Here is an 18,148-nt window from a genome sequence, read left to right on the forward strand (position 1 = left end):
AATAATACCAAGGCCCCCAGCCTAATAATAATAATAATACCAAGGCCCCTAGTTTAATAATAATAATAATAATAATAATAATAATAATAATAATAATACCAGGGCCCCCAGCCTAATAATAATAATAATACAAAGGCCTCCAGTCTTATAATAATACTATCAGGGCCCCAGCCTTATAATAATAACAATAATAATAATACTAGTAACAATAATACCAGGGCCCCCAGCCTAAAAATAACAACACAAATATTATTATTATTATTATTATTATTATTATTATTATTATTATTAATAATAATAATACCAAGGCCCCCAGCCTTATAATAATAATGCCTGGGCCCCAGCCTAATAACAACAAAAATAATAATATTAATAAAAAAATAATACCAAGGCCCCCAGCTCAATAATAATAATAATAATAATAATAATACCAAGGCCCCTAACCTAATAACAACGACAATAATAATATTAATAAAAAAAATAATACCAAGGCCCCCAGCCCAATAATAATAATAATACCAAGGCCCCAGCATTATAATAATAATACCAGGGCCTCAACCATATAAAAATAATAATAATAGTAATAATACTAGTAACGATAATACCAAGGCCCCCAGCCTAATAATAATAATATGAAGGCCCCCAGCCTAATAATAATAATAATATGAAGGCCCCCAGCCTAATATTAATAATATGAAGGCCCCCAGCCTAATAACAAAAAAAAATAATAATATTAATAAAAATAATAATACCAAGGCCCCCAGCCTATGCGATGACAGTAACAACTGGCTTGTGCACTATTTACAATGATATTTGCTTTAAATGTTAATAACAAAATGTATTATAAATGATGCATTAATAATATTCATATTTCAACAGCATCCCATGAAATGATGGAAGCTCTGCCTTATACTTATGGGAAGAGTATAATCCAGTAGATAAAGAGGACTACAACAAAATGGTGCCTATCCTATCACTCTCTCGGCATAAGGTAAATTTTACTTAGTAAAAAATGACTTCAGCTTGGTCTCCTACTCATGGGAGAACCCCCTCTAACGCGTTTCGCCCATTGAGTGCCCTCTTACCCTGTATCTATTGCCAAAGCACTCTTTCTAGTTTGGGATGGAGTAGAGAAAGGTTAGAACGCCCGTCATGTTGCTATCTGGGGCTCTGGAGCTCCATTAAAGAGACAAACACACACCTTCTCTCTCTCTCTCTCTCTCTCTCTCTCTCTTTCTCTCTTTCTCTCTTCCTGTCCTATGACACCCTTTTTTTTTTACCAGAAAGGAAGTGATGGGAATTTCTCAACAGGGAAACAGACAAGATGACCAATTACTGAAGTTTCATACACCACAGATACTGATCTGAGACTTCAGTGAAGTTATCTCTGGGAGGTACAAGTGGAGTGATGGACTTGTCACAAAGCACTGATCCTATAGACTTGTTATATCAGATGTGGTTTGATGTATTAGAAAACAAAAAAAAAGCTGCCAGGGGTTCAAACATTCCCCTACTTAGCTTTACTTCAGTCTGTGCTGCTGTCTCCATCACTTCCTGTCTGGTAAAATGGTGTCACCAGAACAGGAAGTGAGGGGAAATGTCTTTAATGGAGCCCCGGATAGCAATAAAAACTAACAGGGGTTCTAGTCATCCCCAGTCCATCCCAAAAAATAATAATTTCATTTATTGCAGGTACTTATATAGAGATGTCAATTTTATGCAGCGCTTTACATATATATTGTACATTCACATCAGTCCCTAACCCTCAAGGGGCATACAATCTAAGGTCCCTAACTTACATACTACATACACATACTAGGGCCAATTTAGTCAGGAGCCAATTAACCTACCAGCATGTCTTTGGAGTGTGGGAGGAAACAAAAGTACCTGGAGGAAACCCACGCAGGCACAGGGAGAACATGTAAACTCCAGGCAGCAGGTGTTGGGGCTGGGATTTGAACCAACAACCCTAGTACTGCCAGGTGGAAGTGCTAACCATTTAGCCACCGTGCTGCCATTAAAAATGGCTCTAGATGTACTTTACACAAATTAGAATATCTGTACCAAGTTAAAAACAAAGTGCTCCTTAGCCCTTCTTAGGCTGGCCATGCACTATACAAATGGATTGTGCAGCCTCTGTACATATTTACTAAAACAATGTAATATGGGGACAGGCCTAAACTATCCAGTCAATTAATATCAAATCAGGCAGGCCCTTGCATTACATAGTTTATGGTAGATCTTACGGTGGCCATACATACTACAATCTAATTCCACAATCCCTGTACAATCTCATTTAAATGTACCAAAACAATGTATTATGAGGACAGACCTATACAATCCAATCAACTTCTATCCAGTCGCATAGACCCTTACACTGCATAGTTTGTTGTAGATCTAAAGGAGATTGCACAATCAGATTGTATAGTGTATAGTCAGCATTCTTTCTAAAGCAAAAGCTAGATTCACATCTGTGCAGGTGGTGCCGCTGCGGATTCGCACGAAAATCCGTGCAGCCGCACAGAGAAATGTGGACCTGCGGGCGGGTGCCATTAGTTCTAACGACACGCCGCCCACACTGGAAAACACAACCGTACTGGGAACCGAGGTTCCCGTGTGAGCTGCGTTTTCGGAAGAAGTGCAGGGACTTCCCTGCGTGTCACGGGGCACGGGAGTCCATTCAAATGAATGGGCTCTCATGTACACGCAAAATGTGGCCTGCGTGGCTGCATATATGTGAACCAGGGCTAAATGAAGAGGCTTTTGCTGATTCAGCAGAAGAGATAAAAGACGCAGCCAGGCGCTATTTGGCTGCACGATGACGCAGAGCTACATTTGTCATTATGGTAGCAAAACAGACCCAAAGATTCATGCTAAATAACTATTTTCCTTTCTCTGTGTATTTATCGTCCTATAAAGTAAGGTGACCATATCGCCCTCTTATCTGGAGCACGTGACTTCTAGATCTGGCTGACATGACCAGGTGACATGGTGACAGTAATTCTACCTTCAGCTGACCATACACCATACAATCTCCTAGCTTTAGCAAAACGAAGTAATATGAGGACAACCTATAAAATTAGGCAGGATAAGCTGGTCATGCATGGATCGAAATTTGGCAGGTTCAGCAGGGACTGGCCGAATTTCGATTCATATATGGTCGTTGAGGTTCTATAGATGTTTATCTACTAATTGACTTCTGTACAACTCCCATGTCAGATTTTCCCTGCTTGATCAGCTCTGCAGACTATAGCCAGCAGCACTGATCCGTGTACACTGACTCATCTATGAGCTGACTTATACTACATACTGTAGTTGATATTCAGTAGATCTAAAGGAGAGTGTACAATCAGGTTGTATAGTGTATGGTCAGCTGCTCACCAATAACTATGTATACCAGGCAGTGTTGGGACAAGGGCATTCAGCACCTAAGGCGAAGAGGCCAAAATGTGACCCCCCCCCCTTTCTTCCCAGGAGCAGCATAGATTGCCCCCCCCCCCCCCCTCCTGCTGAAGCACCCAAGGCAGACACCTTTCCTGCTTAGATTTTCTCCTGGCCCTGACTACAAGCACTTTAATGACTGGATACACATTATGTGGATTGCATTGTCATGTTTTCATATGACAGTTTTTCTAAATCTAAGGCTCAGCAAAGACAATATACTAGCCATACACTATGCAAACTGATTGTACACTCTCTGTACAATCTACGAGGGTTCTTCAAAATGTTTCCGTACTTTTTAAAATTCTATTGTATATATAAAAGAGCAGAAACGTTTTGTCGACCCCTCGTACTTTAAATGTACCAAATCTCTAACATGAGGGCAAACCTAGGGCAGGCCATGGACAGTGCAAATTTCTTTCCTGCAACCTGTGGAAATTTGCTTGATTCCCCCATCAACACAGTCAGTGTTGATGGGGGAATCCCTCCTCCTGAGCCATTGTGTTCTCCTGGCATTCTGCAAATGGCTATAACAGCTGCTAGCGATAATCACATGTAAAGTCTGGTAAGTTGGTTGATCGATCAATTGGGTACATTCAACCTGCCCATACATGGTTCGAATCTTAGACCGTCCCTGCTGAACCAGCTGGGATTCGAACTGTCTATGGCTGGCTTAACATTCCAATGTTCATATCCATTCAGGCAGGCCCTTGCACTAAGTAATAGTTGTTGGTAGATCTAAAAGAGATTGTACAATCAGATTGTATAAAATATGGTCTGCCTTTAAGTGCTACTAAAGTCTTTTTTTTTTTAATAACAAACAGCCCAGATCCTCCTCTTCTTGGGTCCTCCACTGGCACTCCTTGCCCCTCCTTCCTGCTTACTATGGCGGCACCTGAGCAGGCACACTCCCGAGCCATGGCTCTACATGTTCATTCACATGCAGAGCTGCTGCTTCTGCTGCTGCCTCAGCCAATCAGGAGTGAAAGTCCCCGGAGAACCAAGGCTCTCGTGGACATTGCTGGTTTGAGATGGGGCTCAGGTAAGTGTTAAGGGGACTGCTACACACATAGAATGCATGAAGGTAAAAAACCTTGATCCTTTACAACCACTTTAAGCTCAACACACATTACAGTCTGATTGTAAGATCTACCAACAAGTATGTAGTACAAAGCCTTGCCTGATTGGATAGATGACGTAGGTCCTCATATTATCTAGATTTGGTAGATCTAAGGTTTATTTAGAGATTGTATGATCAGATTGTAATGTGTATGGAGAGCCTTAGGCTTCATTCTCATAGTTGCATAGACCGGCACCTTTATGCAGAGGTTCATGTTTATGTGTCTGGGGAATGGCAGGTGTTCCGTGCAGCCAACCTGTCAAAATCAATGACAACCGGAGAGACGCAATGGATCTTCCGGCACATGTCAGTGTTTACATTCGTACGGGGATGGAGGCACAGCTCTGGACGCAGATTATGCTTTCGATATAAACACCGGCATGTGGGGGAAGATCTGTACAGTCGCTCCGTCTCTCTGGCTGTCATTGATTTTGACAGGCTGATGAAGGGAACACCTGTCATTTCCCGGGTGCATAAACACGACCCCCTGCACAGAGCTCTGCACCTATGAGAATGAGGCCCTAGATGGAGGGTGTTTCAATATGTGTACCTGATTAAAAGGAGGATCTGATGGCTCTACTTAAAGTACAGACCCCCCCCCCCATCCACCATCACCACCACATACAAGTCAAAGAGGAATATTTGCCTATGCAAATCATCAGAACCACACTTCTACAATGTCACCGCTATAAAAGGTGTATTTTGAATATACAATCACCCCAAGCACAGTCATCACCGACCACCCCCCTGAACTTTCATCAGATGGCTGTCATTGACACACACACTGTCACACTGGCAGCACCAAGACATCCCAAACTCCAGGAAGTCATCAGCACAGCTCCAAACACAAAGTTACTGCGGCAACAGCTGAGACACCATCCTGACTGTGGATGGATCTCCCCCGGCACAGGGCGCTGCATTGCAGGGTTGGGGTTATCCCTGTGATCACCCCTCCATGCCAGCTGCCTTCTGCTCCTGCCCCAGCCAAACGCCCCTTCAACCGATGACACCGGGCACAACAATGCCTCCCTTCCAACGTCAACAACACGAGGCTGCAGATCAGAGAACAGCATGCCAAGCCCGGGGCAATGTGCGGAATGTTTTTGCTGCACGATAGCCTATGAATAATACATGGCTACGGCGAGAGGCTTGGCGTAAAACTACGACAGCCTGTTGTCCATGAGGAACGCACACCTACCTTGTTTCACGCACTTGATCCTGATGGGCTCCTTGCAATGTTTGATGACAGCCAGCACGTCCCTGATGGTGAGCCCGGCCACCGGGGTGTCGTTGACTTCCAGGACTAGTTCCTCAGGCACCAGTTTGCCACTCTGGTAGGACACCTTGCCGGGCTTTACCTCTCCCAGGTAAGGGAATTGACCATTTTCAGCCCCCCCTCGGATGTCAAAGCCCAGCTCCCCTTCCAGGCTCCTGTCAATCACAATCTCATGGACTTTGTTGGTCCAGTGGTTTTTCTTCTTCAGGCTCTTGGACATCGCCCCAAGGTCCGTAGAGGGTGGCTTAGGTAAGGCAGAGAGGAGAGGTTGGGGGGGCTCCTTGGTGCTTTCCTGATGAATGGCCAGGCTTTGGAGATGGGGAGGCAGCAGCAGCAGCAGCAATAGGAAGGAGGAGGAGGAGGATAGCACTGGAGCTTCTAGCTGGAAGCTGCCTATGTGTGAAGCCACAAGGCAGACTGGCTTGGTACATGCATGTGTGTGTGGATGCCACCAGTAGGTGTTAGCTGACCTCCATTCTGGCTGCTGGTCCAGGACTGTGTGGAAGCGTGTGTATGTGTACGTGTGTGTACTAGTTGTACAGTAAGAACTGGCAGAGGGGGAGAGGGAGGGGAAGGATGGAGAGCAGCAAGAGGAGGAGGGATGGATGGGAGCTGCCTGCTTTCTCCTCTCCCTAACCCGGTAGTGAAGTGTGAGAGAGAGGCTGGCTGTGTTTGCCAGGCAACCAGAGAGGAGGAGGCTACTGGAGCACCAACACTCCACTTAGATTGCCAGCCCTAATGTTCACCACAGAGGATTGCTGGTGTCACACTGCACTTAACCCTCTCCCTGACACATCTGCATGGACACATCCTACCTCCCTCTGAAAGACTAGCTACGGTTTTTTTTTCTTGCTTTTTGCTGATACAACAAAATGTCTTTTACACACTGAAATCTTCTTCCAACCCCCCTAAAGCTATAGATTTCTTTAGGACTCATTTACACAAGATGCAGTCGGGTGCGTCTTTAAATGCAGTGGGAAAGCCTTACCTGTAATAAATAAGTAAATAAATACATACATTAAAAAAAATACAAATGCATAAACCAGAACAGTGAATGTACTTCAACGAGCCTAGTTTACACCATTGCAGTACTTTCTTATGTGTTTCATAAAAAGTATAACATGCTGTACTTTAAACACAGTGAAAAAGCAATACCTGTAATTAATAATAAACACATACATAAAAAAAAATACAAATGCATATACAAGAAAAGTGAATGTACTTCAATGAGCCTAGTTTACACCATTGCAGTACTTTCTTATGTGTTTAATAAAAAGTATAACATGTTGTACTTTAAACACAGTGGAAAAGCAATACCTGTAACTAATAATACATACATACATTAAAAAAAAATACAAATGCATATGCAAGAAAAGTGAATGATCTTCAGTGAGCCTAGTTTACACCATTGCAGTACTTTCTTGAAAGTTTAATAAAAAAAAGTACAGCATGCTGTACTATATACACAGTGAGAAAGCAATACAGTACCTGTAATTAATAATAAATAAATAAATACATGCATAAAAAAACAAAAACAAATGCATATGCAAGAAAAGTGAATGTACTTCAGTGAGCCTAGTTTACACTATTGCAGTACTTTCTTGTGTGTTTAATAAAAAGTATAACATACTGTACTTTAAACACAGTGAAAAAAGCAATACCTGTAACTAATAATAAATAAATACATACATACATAAAAAAAATACAAATGCATATGCAAGAAAAGTGAATGTACTTCAACGAGCCTAGTTTATACCACTGTAGTATGTTCTTGTGTGTTTAATAAAAAGTACAACTTGCTGTACTTTAAACACAGCAAAAAAACAATACCTGTAATTAATAATAAATAAATACATACAAAAAAAAAATACAAATGCATATGCAAGAAAAGTGAATGTACTTCAATGAGCCTAGTTTATACTATTGCAGTACTTTCTTGAGTGTTTGATAAAGAGTACAACATGCTGTACTTTAACTGCCTCCCGCCCGCCCCTTATAGTGAAATGACGGGCGCAAGGCGGTTCTCTCATTCTGGGAGGACGTCATATGATGTCATCCCTTTCTAACCGCGCATGCGCGGCTCAGGGAGCACACAGCGCGGCGACCGGTGATGCGCTGTGTCCCTTGGACGCAGCGGATCACCGATCAACAAAAAGAGCCGAAGATGTCGGCTCGGTCATGTGATCAGCTGTGTCCAATCATAGCTGATCGCATGTAAACAGGGAAATGTCGGTTATCGGCATTTCTCTCCTCAAATTTCAAATGGGTACAGTGTTGTATGACCGCGCAATTGTCATTCAAATTGCGACAGCGCTGAAAGCTGAAAGCTGGCCTGGGCAGGAAGGGGGTATAAGTGCCCTGTAGGCTAGTGGTTAAACACAGTGAAAAAGCAACACCTGTAATTAATAATAAATAAATGCATACATACATTAAAAAAAAATACAAATGCATATGCAAGAAAAGTGAATGTACTTCAATGAGCCTAGTTTACACCATTGCAGTACTTTCTTGTGTATTTAATAAAAAAAAACACAGCATGCTGTATTTTAAACACATTGTGAAAACCATACCTGTGATAAATAAGAAATAAATACAAATGCATATGCAAGAAAAGTGAATGTATTTCAATGAGCCTAATTTACATTGCTGCAGTACGTTCTTGTATGTTTAATAAAAAGTACAGCATGCTGTACTTTAAACACAGTGAAAAAGCAATACCTGCAATTAATAATAAATAAATACATACATACATAAATACATACATACATAAATACATAAAAAAAATTAAAATACATATGCAGGAAAAGTGAATGTACTTCAATGAGCCTAATTTACATCGCTGCAGTACTTTCTTGTGTGTTTAATACAAAGTACAGCATGCTGTACTTTAAACACAGTGTGAAAGTGATACCTGTAATAAATAATTAATAAACACATAAATAAATACAAATGCATATGCAAGAGTGAATGTACTTCAATGAGCCCAGTTTAGACCAATGAAGTACTTTCTTGTGTGTTTAATAAAAAGTACAACAAGCTGCATTTTTCTGCACTGAAATGCACTGCAAATTCACGTGAAAGCACCACAAACACGTGGATGCACTGCAAACACATGTAAATGCATGCAAATGAAAAAAAACTAAATTAATATTAAAAAAAAATGCACCATAAACTTACTGAAAACACATGTAAATCCACTAAAAATGCATTGAGAACACATATGCAGAAACGTACAAGAACACCCCACAAATCTTTTTGAATACACACAAACTTATAAACGCAACTTAGTAAAAAAATTTAAATAATTAAAAAGATGTTCAATATTTTGAATAAATAAAACGAATATTTAAAAAAACACAGTGCAAACACATGAAAACACACTGATATTATTTGCAAACACATGTAAACACACATGCAGAAACGCACATGAACACAACACAAATGCATTTGAACATTGAGAAATGTATATAAAAGCAAGTTAGTAACAAACATTCACACTGCAAACACACAGAAAATGCATTGTAAACATATGAAACACACATGTGGAAACACATGTGAACACACCATAAATACATGTGAACACACACAAACACATGCAAACTCAGCTTAGTAAAAAAAAAAATTCAAAGAAACAAAAGAAGATTCCCAAAAAATACACTGCAAACACACAAAAACACACTGAAAATGAATTGCAAACACATGAAACACATACATTGAAACGCACGTGAACACACCACAAATGCATGTGGACAAACACATGTAAACGCAGCTTAGTAAAAAATAAATAAATAAATAAAAGGCGATTCCAAAAAAGCACTGTAAAAACACTAAAACACATTGAAAATGAATTGTACACATTAAACACATATGTGGAAACGCACATGAACACACCAAAAATGCATGTGGACGCACACAAACATGTAAACGTAGCTTAGTAAAAAAATAAATAAATAAAAGCAGATTCCAAAAAACGCACTGCAAACACACAAAAACACACTGAAAATGCATTGCAAACACATGAAACACATATGTGGAAACAGACATGAACACACCAAAAATGCATTTGAAAACACGCAAATGCATGTAAATGCATCTTAGTAAAAAAAAAAATGAAATAAAACAAGATTCCAAAAAACGCACTGCAAACACACAAAAAAACACTGAAAATGCATTGCAAACACATGAAACACATATGTGGAAACGCGCATGAACACACCAAAAATGTATTTGAAAAAACACAAATGCACGTAAATGCATCTTAGTAAAAAAAAAATGAAATAAATAAAACAAGATTCCAAAAAATGCACCGCAAACACACAAAAAAACACCGAAAATGCATTGCAAACACATGAAACACATATGTGAAAATGCACATGAACACACCACAGATGCATTTGACCACACACAAATGCATGTAAATGCAACTTAGTAAAAAAAATTCAAATAAATAAAAAATGATTTAAAAAAACTTTCGGCAAATACATGAAAATACACTGAAAATGCATTGAAAACACATGTACTCACACATGCAGAAACGCATGTGAACACACCACAAATGCATTTGAACACACGTAAACACATGTAAATGCAACTTAGTAAAAAATTCTAATAAATAAAAAAGATTCCTGAAGAATGCGCTGCAAACACACAAAAACACCCTGAAAATGCTTTGCATGTAAACACACATGCAAAATTGCACATGAACACACTGCAAGTGCACTCAAATGCATGTAAACACAACTTAGTAAATAATATTCAAATCAATAAAAATTCTAAAAATGCACTGCAAACACACAAAAGCATGCTGAAACACATGTAAACACACATGCAGAAACGCACGTGAACATACCGCAAACACAAATGTATATAAATGGAACTTAGTAAAAAAGATTCAATGAAATATAAGAAGATTCCAAAAACAACGAAGATTGCAAACACATACAAGCACACTGAAAATGCATTGTAAACACACATGCAGAAACACACATGAACACACCACAAATGCAATTGATCACACACAAACATAAGCAAATGACAAGCATGGCATGGTAAACAGATCCCTAGAACTCAGGGCCAGCACAAGGGGTGGGCAGGGCGATTGCCCTGGGTGCAATGGTTTACAGTAGGGATAGGGGCGCTTTCATTCTGTTACAAGACTGACAGGAGTGACAACAGCATCACTACTCCTGTCATCATAGTGCTGGGAGGAGCCAGGAGAGGAGGAGAGAGCCAGGACGCAGTGCAGGCTGTGTTCTCACTCCCCCTCCTCCTTGCTGCCAGTGCAATGCTCCTGTATTAACAAGCAGATGGGGGTGTTTGCAGACACACAGGAGCTGTACTAGCAGGAAGAAGGTGGGGGAGAGAGCACAACCCACACTGCCGAGCACAGAAGTATCCAGGAGAGAGTCAGGAGTGGAGAACCATCAACACAAGCATGTGGCCAGTTTTAAAACTGAGCTGTACAGTGACCTTGATAAGCGAGTGACTGCTGGGCATAGGATCCCATAAACTTGCACAGCATGAATGGGGGAGGGGTGGGGAAGCAGTTTGCCATTTTTGCCTTGGATGATCTTGCCCCGGCACTGCTAGGATTTATCCCGGCCCCCCCCCCCCCAATCCATACATTTCCTGAAAGCAGAGATCCAAAAGAAGCTAAAAAGTCTGCTGTTACTCTTGGCACTCTCTACTATTCTGCTGATATTGTAGCGCAAATTTTTAATTTTAGCTAAAAAAAAAGCCAAAATGCACATTTTCTACTAAAATTGTCACCCCAGCACAGTCTGCTAACATATTGTTTACAGGATATGTAAACCCTCACCTTGTAAAACTACCCATTCAGTTTAAAATAGAAATAAAAGGCAAAGCATATGTGTATAGATATACAAAAAAATTATAAATAACTTTTTTCCCCTTTTTTTATAAGTGATCACATACCCTCTGTTCTAAGCTGTATAAGAGCTGGGGGAGAAGAAACAGCAGAACACTGATCTTCACAGTTATTGGCTGTGAAGGGTGGGGGGAGCATCAGCAGAAGTCTGATGATTGGAGGAGAGCAGACTGAGTTCCCAGCACAGCTAGAGAACTGACCGTGTTGTGCTCTCACGCCTAGTGTGGTCAGTTTTTAATAGAAAAACAGAAGGATTGGCATGAACTCCAGGGATTTCACACAAAGGAAGCAATACAAAGGGGACAGGATCCTTTTTCATACAAGTACATGGTACAGCAGGCACATAGCAGGAATATGAAATGTTGGGTATACATTGTTTAAGAGCCATTAATTGGTAACTTACTCTGAATTGTTACATACCACATATGCCGCCCCCCCCTCCTGAGGGTCACAATTCTTGCTGATGACACTTCTTCTTTTCACCTATAAAAATCATGTGAATGACAACACAGCTGTGTTTAACCCTTTCACTGCCAGATCTTCATGGACAGATCATTCCCCGGTAACCAAGCTACTTTTTTTTTTATTTTCTGGTGATACCGTAATAATTCTTATACACATTTAAATGTTCTTCCAATTGCCCTAAGGGCAGTTTCACACCACAGAAATGCAGTCTGGATACGTTTTTGCTTGTGCACTTTTTTACACGTTTCTGATGCATTTTTATGTATTCTGGTGCTTTTTTGTGTTTTTGAGGCTTTTATTTTCCTCCTTTTTTAAGTCATTTGGGGTCCAGTGCTTTTTTGATGGGTTTTTGATGCTTTCAAATGCATTCCATTGCATTTTGTATGCATTCCAGTACATTCTGGTGCATTGTTTATGGGTTTTATGATGTTCCAGTGCAGTTCTGTGCAAGAAAATGCAGCATGTTCTTTTTTTTTTTTTTTTGGAACCTGAAACGCCCTGGAATGCATGTAGTGTGAACCAGCCCTAAAACTATATATTGTTGTAAATCAGACATTTTGTGGATAAATAATGCATTTAAGGAAATAATGTATGCAAACAAAAAGTGAAAGTTAAGAAGAAAAAACAAAAGTTTGGTTAAAAAAACTCTAATAGATAATGGCGTGCATGGATATTTCCTCATATACCGTGTGCATATGTGTGTTTGTCCACATGCACGTTTGCCACTTCTGCAGATGTCACATCTTCTTTTCAGCTGCAGGCATTAAGGCTCCATTATTATTATTATACAGGATTTATTCATGCACACTGAAAATTTTACAGCAACTTCTGCCTCTAAATGCCCTTGCATGCTAGCCTATGTGCAAATGGAGAAACAGAAAAAGGGCGCACCGACCAAGTGCATTATCGTTTCAAATATTTATTTAAGAAACAAAGTAAGTATGATACTCACAATAGACATTTATAACACAGGCATGTCAAACTGAACAAGATGTATGATCCAAACAACATTTGAGTCCATACGATGGAACCCTGGATGACCAAGTGGCTAACGTGTTTCGAGGACACAACCTCAGAGCCAACAGAGTCTATGTGTCCATGCACACAGAAACTTTTAGGGCCAGTTCACATTACAGAAATGCAGTCCAGATGCGTTTAGGATGCGTTTCTGCACACACGTTTTTGATGCATTTTTGACATGTTCCAGTGCATTTTTTATGCATTCCAGTTATTTTTTCCTCCTCTCTTTTTCTTCAATTTCAATAGGGACATGTGCATTCCATTGCGTTTTTGGTGCATTTTGATGCGTGTTACCGCATTCCAGTACAGTTCTCTGCAGGAAGAATGCAGCATGTTCTACTTTTTATACTGCAACCGGAGCGCACTGGAACTGCAAGCACTGATGTGAACTATAGCATTGACAACCTTATAACCTACTTTCTGTGCGTTTTGGATGCAGAAAAAAAGCAAATGAAATGCATGTAGTGTGAACTGACCCTTAGGGGGTCACACTATAGAAATGCAGTCCAGATGCGTTCCAGATGCATTTCCGTATACACATTTTGATGCATTTTTTTACATGTTCCAGTGTGTTTTTGACATGTTCCAGTGCATTTTTTATGCATTCCATTTAATTTTTTCCCTCTCTTTTTTCTTCAATTTAAATAGGGACATGTGCGTTTCAGTGCAGTTTTGGTGCATCCCAGTGCATTGCGATGCATTTTTATGCATTTTACCACGTTCCAGCAGGCATGCAGCGTGTTATACTTTTTTTCTGCAACCGGAACGCACTGGAACTACAAGCACTGATGTGAACTATGACATTGACAACCATATAACCTACTTTCTGTGCGTTTTGGATGCAGAAAAAAAGCAACTGAAACACATGTAGTGTGAACTGACCCCTAGGGTTGTGATACAGTGCTGTGTTACTTTAACTGACAATTGCGCGGTCATGCAACGCTGCACCCAAATGAAATTTATGTCCTATTTTCCCACAAATGGAGCTTTCTTTCGGTGGTATTTGATCACCTCTGTGTTTTTTATTTTTTTTGTGCTATAAACAAAAAGACCGAACATTTTGAAAACAAAACAATATGTTTTACTATAAAACATGCCCAGTACAAATGTTTTAAAAAATCTAATTTTTGTCATAAATTTAGGCCAAAATGTTACATCTGCTACATGTCTTTGATAAAAAAAATCCCAGTACGTGTAAATTAATTGGTTTACGTGAAAGTTATAGCATCTACAAATGGCTGCATAGATACTGGAAATTTTTTTTTATACTAGTAATGGCGGCAATCAGTGACTTATAGCGGGACTGTGGGACTGCGGCGGGCATTCTGACACTGGGGGGGAACTGACTAACTGCCAATGATATCCCAATGGCACTAATACAGTGATCAGTGCTAATAAAAAGCACTGACACTGTACTAATGACATTGGGCAAGAAGGGGTTAACATCTGGGGCAATCAAAGGGTTAACTGTGTGCTGTTTTACTAGGGAAACATGTTACTGCTGGCCTGAGAGAAATCTATGTTGTTTACACACAAATCTCTCCCCTGTCACTGTTCCTCCGTGATCGCCAGGTACCGGTGAGGAATCTCCGGCCAGGACCCAGTGATCGACATCTGTAGCCACCAATGGCAGCGCAGGTAGGGCGGCGTGCACGCGCGTCCCCTACCTGTAAATGCAAAATCACATATAACAATATATATATATATGATTTTGCACAGCCCTGCCGCCCTGTAGCAGTAGTCCTGCTGTAGGGCGGCGGGGAAGCAGTTAAGCAAATGACAGATTATGATAAAAATATGTTAAGCAAATGACAGGTTATGTTAAAACCCACATGCGTGCTCTCTGGGTGTCACTATTGTCGCAGATTTGACATGTTCTTTTCAGCTGCAGATATCTAGGAAATGAGAAGTTGTATTCAGCATGGTAAACAAACCCCCCCATAACTCATCCACCCCCCAAACCCATTCATTAGCTGATAGCAGAGACCTGAAAGAAGCTAAACATCTTCCCACTTAGTCTCTGCTAGCCTGTCACAGTGATATTGATTTGTGTGTTTTAGTAATCAGATCGGATGTACATGTGTTAAAAATAAAGCAGATTGTGGGTATGTGAATGTGAGAGTGCCAGAGAACAGATTAGAGGGTTAAAGATGTGCATCTATGGAGATCAGAGTGCATTAACAGGAGTGTTTGAGATCAAAATTGAAAGGTGTGTGTGTGTCTGTGTGTGTGTGTTCAGACAATAGATTGAGCTGATGTGTGTGGATGTTTAGAGATTAGAGTGATTGGATTCATGTCTTTAGGGATCTAATTTAAAGATATTGAAGGTAATTATGTACAGAATGTGCTAGAGATTGACTGGAAGCGCTTGTTAGAAACCAGGTTACAGAGATTTAAGATACGTATGTAAAAAAGATGAGATCTATGGATCATGTTAATTAGGACAGGATGTACGTGTGTGTGTGCGTGTGCGTGTGTTTGTGTGTGTGTGTGTGTGTGTCAGATGTGTGCTTTGGAAAAACAATCAGTAATGTATACTGTATTGGCCCATATTTTTGAATGTATGTTTGAGAGTACTACAAGGTGTGAGATCACTTATCACTCTCCACGATGTGCAGAGCAGGTTATAAGATCATCTAGGGGCCAAATACCTAATAGCAGAGGCCAACACAGAGCCGACAATCTGTTCTGGGAAGGCTGTCACCGTGACTTTTTTAAAAATACATTTTATTTACCTTTAGAACTGAACATTGCCTATAGATCAATGATCAGGTTCATTTTGACACTATGAGGGCTGTTACAGGTCCCCTAATTGTCATAAAGGGGTCATCCGCGCTTAGGGATGAATTTAGGAGTGACTTATGGGACCACATGTCCCTTTTGAGTCAGTCAGATTTTGATTGACAGAGCTGACTGCATCATGAGAGCTGTCAGAGAGTGGAGATCTCTGATTGGCCTTCAGTTAGAAAGTGCAGGGGAGTTTTATTGAAGATTGACAAAATGTTATAATGCTAATGTAATGAATGTGAATGATTACTGTAGTCATCAGTGAGCTTCATATGTGAGCTGGAGAATTTTTAAGGGTGCTCTCTTGGCTCCAGTACTTAGTGGCCTTATCATATAGCAGCAGCCCCAGCCACTTGTGCCTATACCACCAGGGTTGTAATGCAAACACCACTACTTGCACAGGGAGGATCATGGAAAGAGTTACTCCACAGGGTCATGGCCCTATTTGGTCAATAATGTCACTACTATTCCTGCCCTTTTGCTTTATTCAGGTGATGACAGCTTGGAGAGCTGTCATTCAGTTGGGGTACCCTTGAGATCCGTTATGTGTATCAGGTCTGTCAGGTTTTTTCATTTCAGCAAGTCAGCAGGTGGTCGGCATCATGAGTTCTCATAAATTTACAATGAGGGATTTTTTGGGAGATTTGACAAATGCCTTTATTTTTGGTTTCATTTTTTTTTTTGAATGAGCATGAGTACTTTGTACTTCTTACTGATTTACGTAGAGAGTGCTGGTATCTTGGCTCCATTTTTTCTCAAAGGAGGTTTCCGGATTCGAATAATCTTCTCACCTGCATATCCTCACAACCGCCAGGGTTGTGATAAAGAGGCCAGTGGCAACGCACCCACCCCAATGTTGAGGGCATGTGACCAGGTATGGTTCAGGAGGCAGTATTTTGGGGCTAGGTTCTTGGCCATTTACATTTAAAATTTGCTTTGGTCTTTATTTAGAGTTGAACTGGTTAAAATGTAAGCAATTGTTAGCAATAAAGGTTACATTATAGTCAGCTGCAGCTACTGGATGCAGCTAATGACAATGTGACTATATTTTTTTCTTTTTACACAGAAGTAACAAATGTGAAAGTAATTATTTTCTCTTTAATAGTCTTTTCTGTGCAACTTCTGATTAACATTTGTGGTCCCTAGGCAACTAAAACTAAATGCTTTTCTGGGTTAGTGTTTCTTAAGTTTTTTTTTCAACTTATTTTATGCCATTCTTGGAAAACAACAGCAGTAAAGAACATATTGTTTGTCCTTAAAAACAGCATGTGTATAACTTTACTATAAAGAATAAAACTACTCCCATTTGGTTTAGGAAGATAATAATGTATAACAAATGATAGGGAGTGCTTTTCTCCATGATATCTGCACTTGTGAATAATATCAATGATCTTTATCCCAGAGATGGGCTTTAAAACATTGATGCCCAACCTTTGGACAACATGCTGCCTATGAGTATTTTCTGTGTAGCCAACAGGCTTGGACAGGTGGAAACATCTCTATCTGCACTTATGGCTAAGTACTGTCTGGGTGCTTTGTCTGGTTTAGACAGTTGTAGAAGGCTGCATCTACTCATGTGCTTTCTAAAGTGGGGCAGCATGCGCCAAATTCATTTATCTGTCTAGAACTCGTACTTGAAACTGATGCACCCCTTTTAAAAGGCACGTACAGAGAGAAGTCTGTGACAGGGTCTCTCTCTATACACCAAAAGTGAGTTGGTCTTAATTAGCTCCACTTTTGTAAGATACGTTGGTATTTTATTTTGAATTTATAATTGAAGTTGAGATTCAGAATGACCTGAATTTGGTGCATCAGAACCAAAAGTGTTGTAGATGCTTCACGAATTTGGCACAATACATTACAAAAAAAGTATTAATGCCAGAACCGTGGCAAAGCAGCTTTATTGTATTTCCCCCATTATCTTTCTCCTCTCATTATTACTGAAATCCAAAAATTGTCTTTGTATACTTGTTGGGTAGGTGCAGCATGGTACGGCGGCACACAGAATCCTGGTTTACCAACAACAATGTGTTGAAGAACTTGTTAACCAGTACAATCAAGTCCAGCAGATAGGCTCACCTGACTGGGGCACTTCCAACAGTTCAGGGCAGAGTCAGAGATATGTAGATCCAAGCTGCAGACAGTGTATTTC

The 18,148-nt window shown here is 40.2% G+C and overlaps 1 protein-coding gene across 9 annotated transcripts in view; it reads right to left on the minus strand.

The window, feature by feature from the left end:
- The window catches only part of MAGI2 (membrane associated guanylate kinase, WW and PDZ domain containing 2), a 1,033,722-nt gene extending 1,027,259 nt beyond the window's left edge, over positions 1 to 6,463 (minus strand). For all 9 annotated transcript variants that reach the window (XR_016314026.1, XM_089685799.1, XM_089685771.1 and 6 more), the window contains exon 1: positions 5,760 to 6,463. Coding sequence is in view for 8 of the 9 variants with exons in the window: in XM_089685799.1 (XP_089541925.1) it covers positions 5,760 to 6,057 (298 nt within the window). In the remaining variant the exon portion in view is untranslated. The remainder of the gene's footprint in view (positions 1 to 5,759) is intronic.
- Between the last annotated feature and the right edge of the window lie 11,685 nt (positions 6,464 to 18,148).

This window comes from Staurois parvus, unplaced genomic scaffold (genome assembly GCF_062004578.1).
Source record: "Staurois parvus isolate SC_StPar_1 unplaced genomic scaffold, SC_StPar_1.0 ptg000019l, whole genome shotgun sequence".
Classification (NCBI taxonomy): Eukaryota; Metazoa; Chordata; class Amphibia; order Anura; family Ranidae; genus Staurois; species Staurois parvus.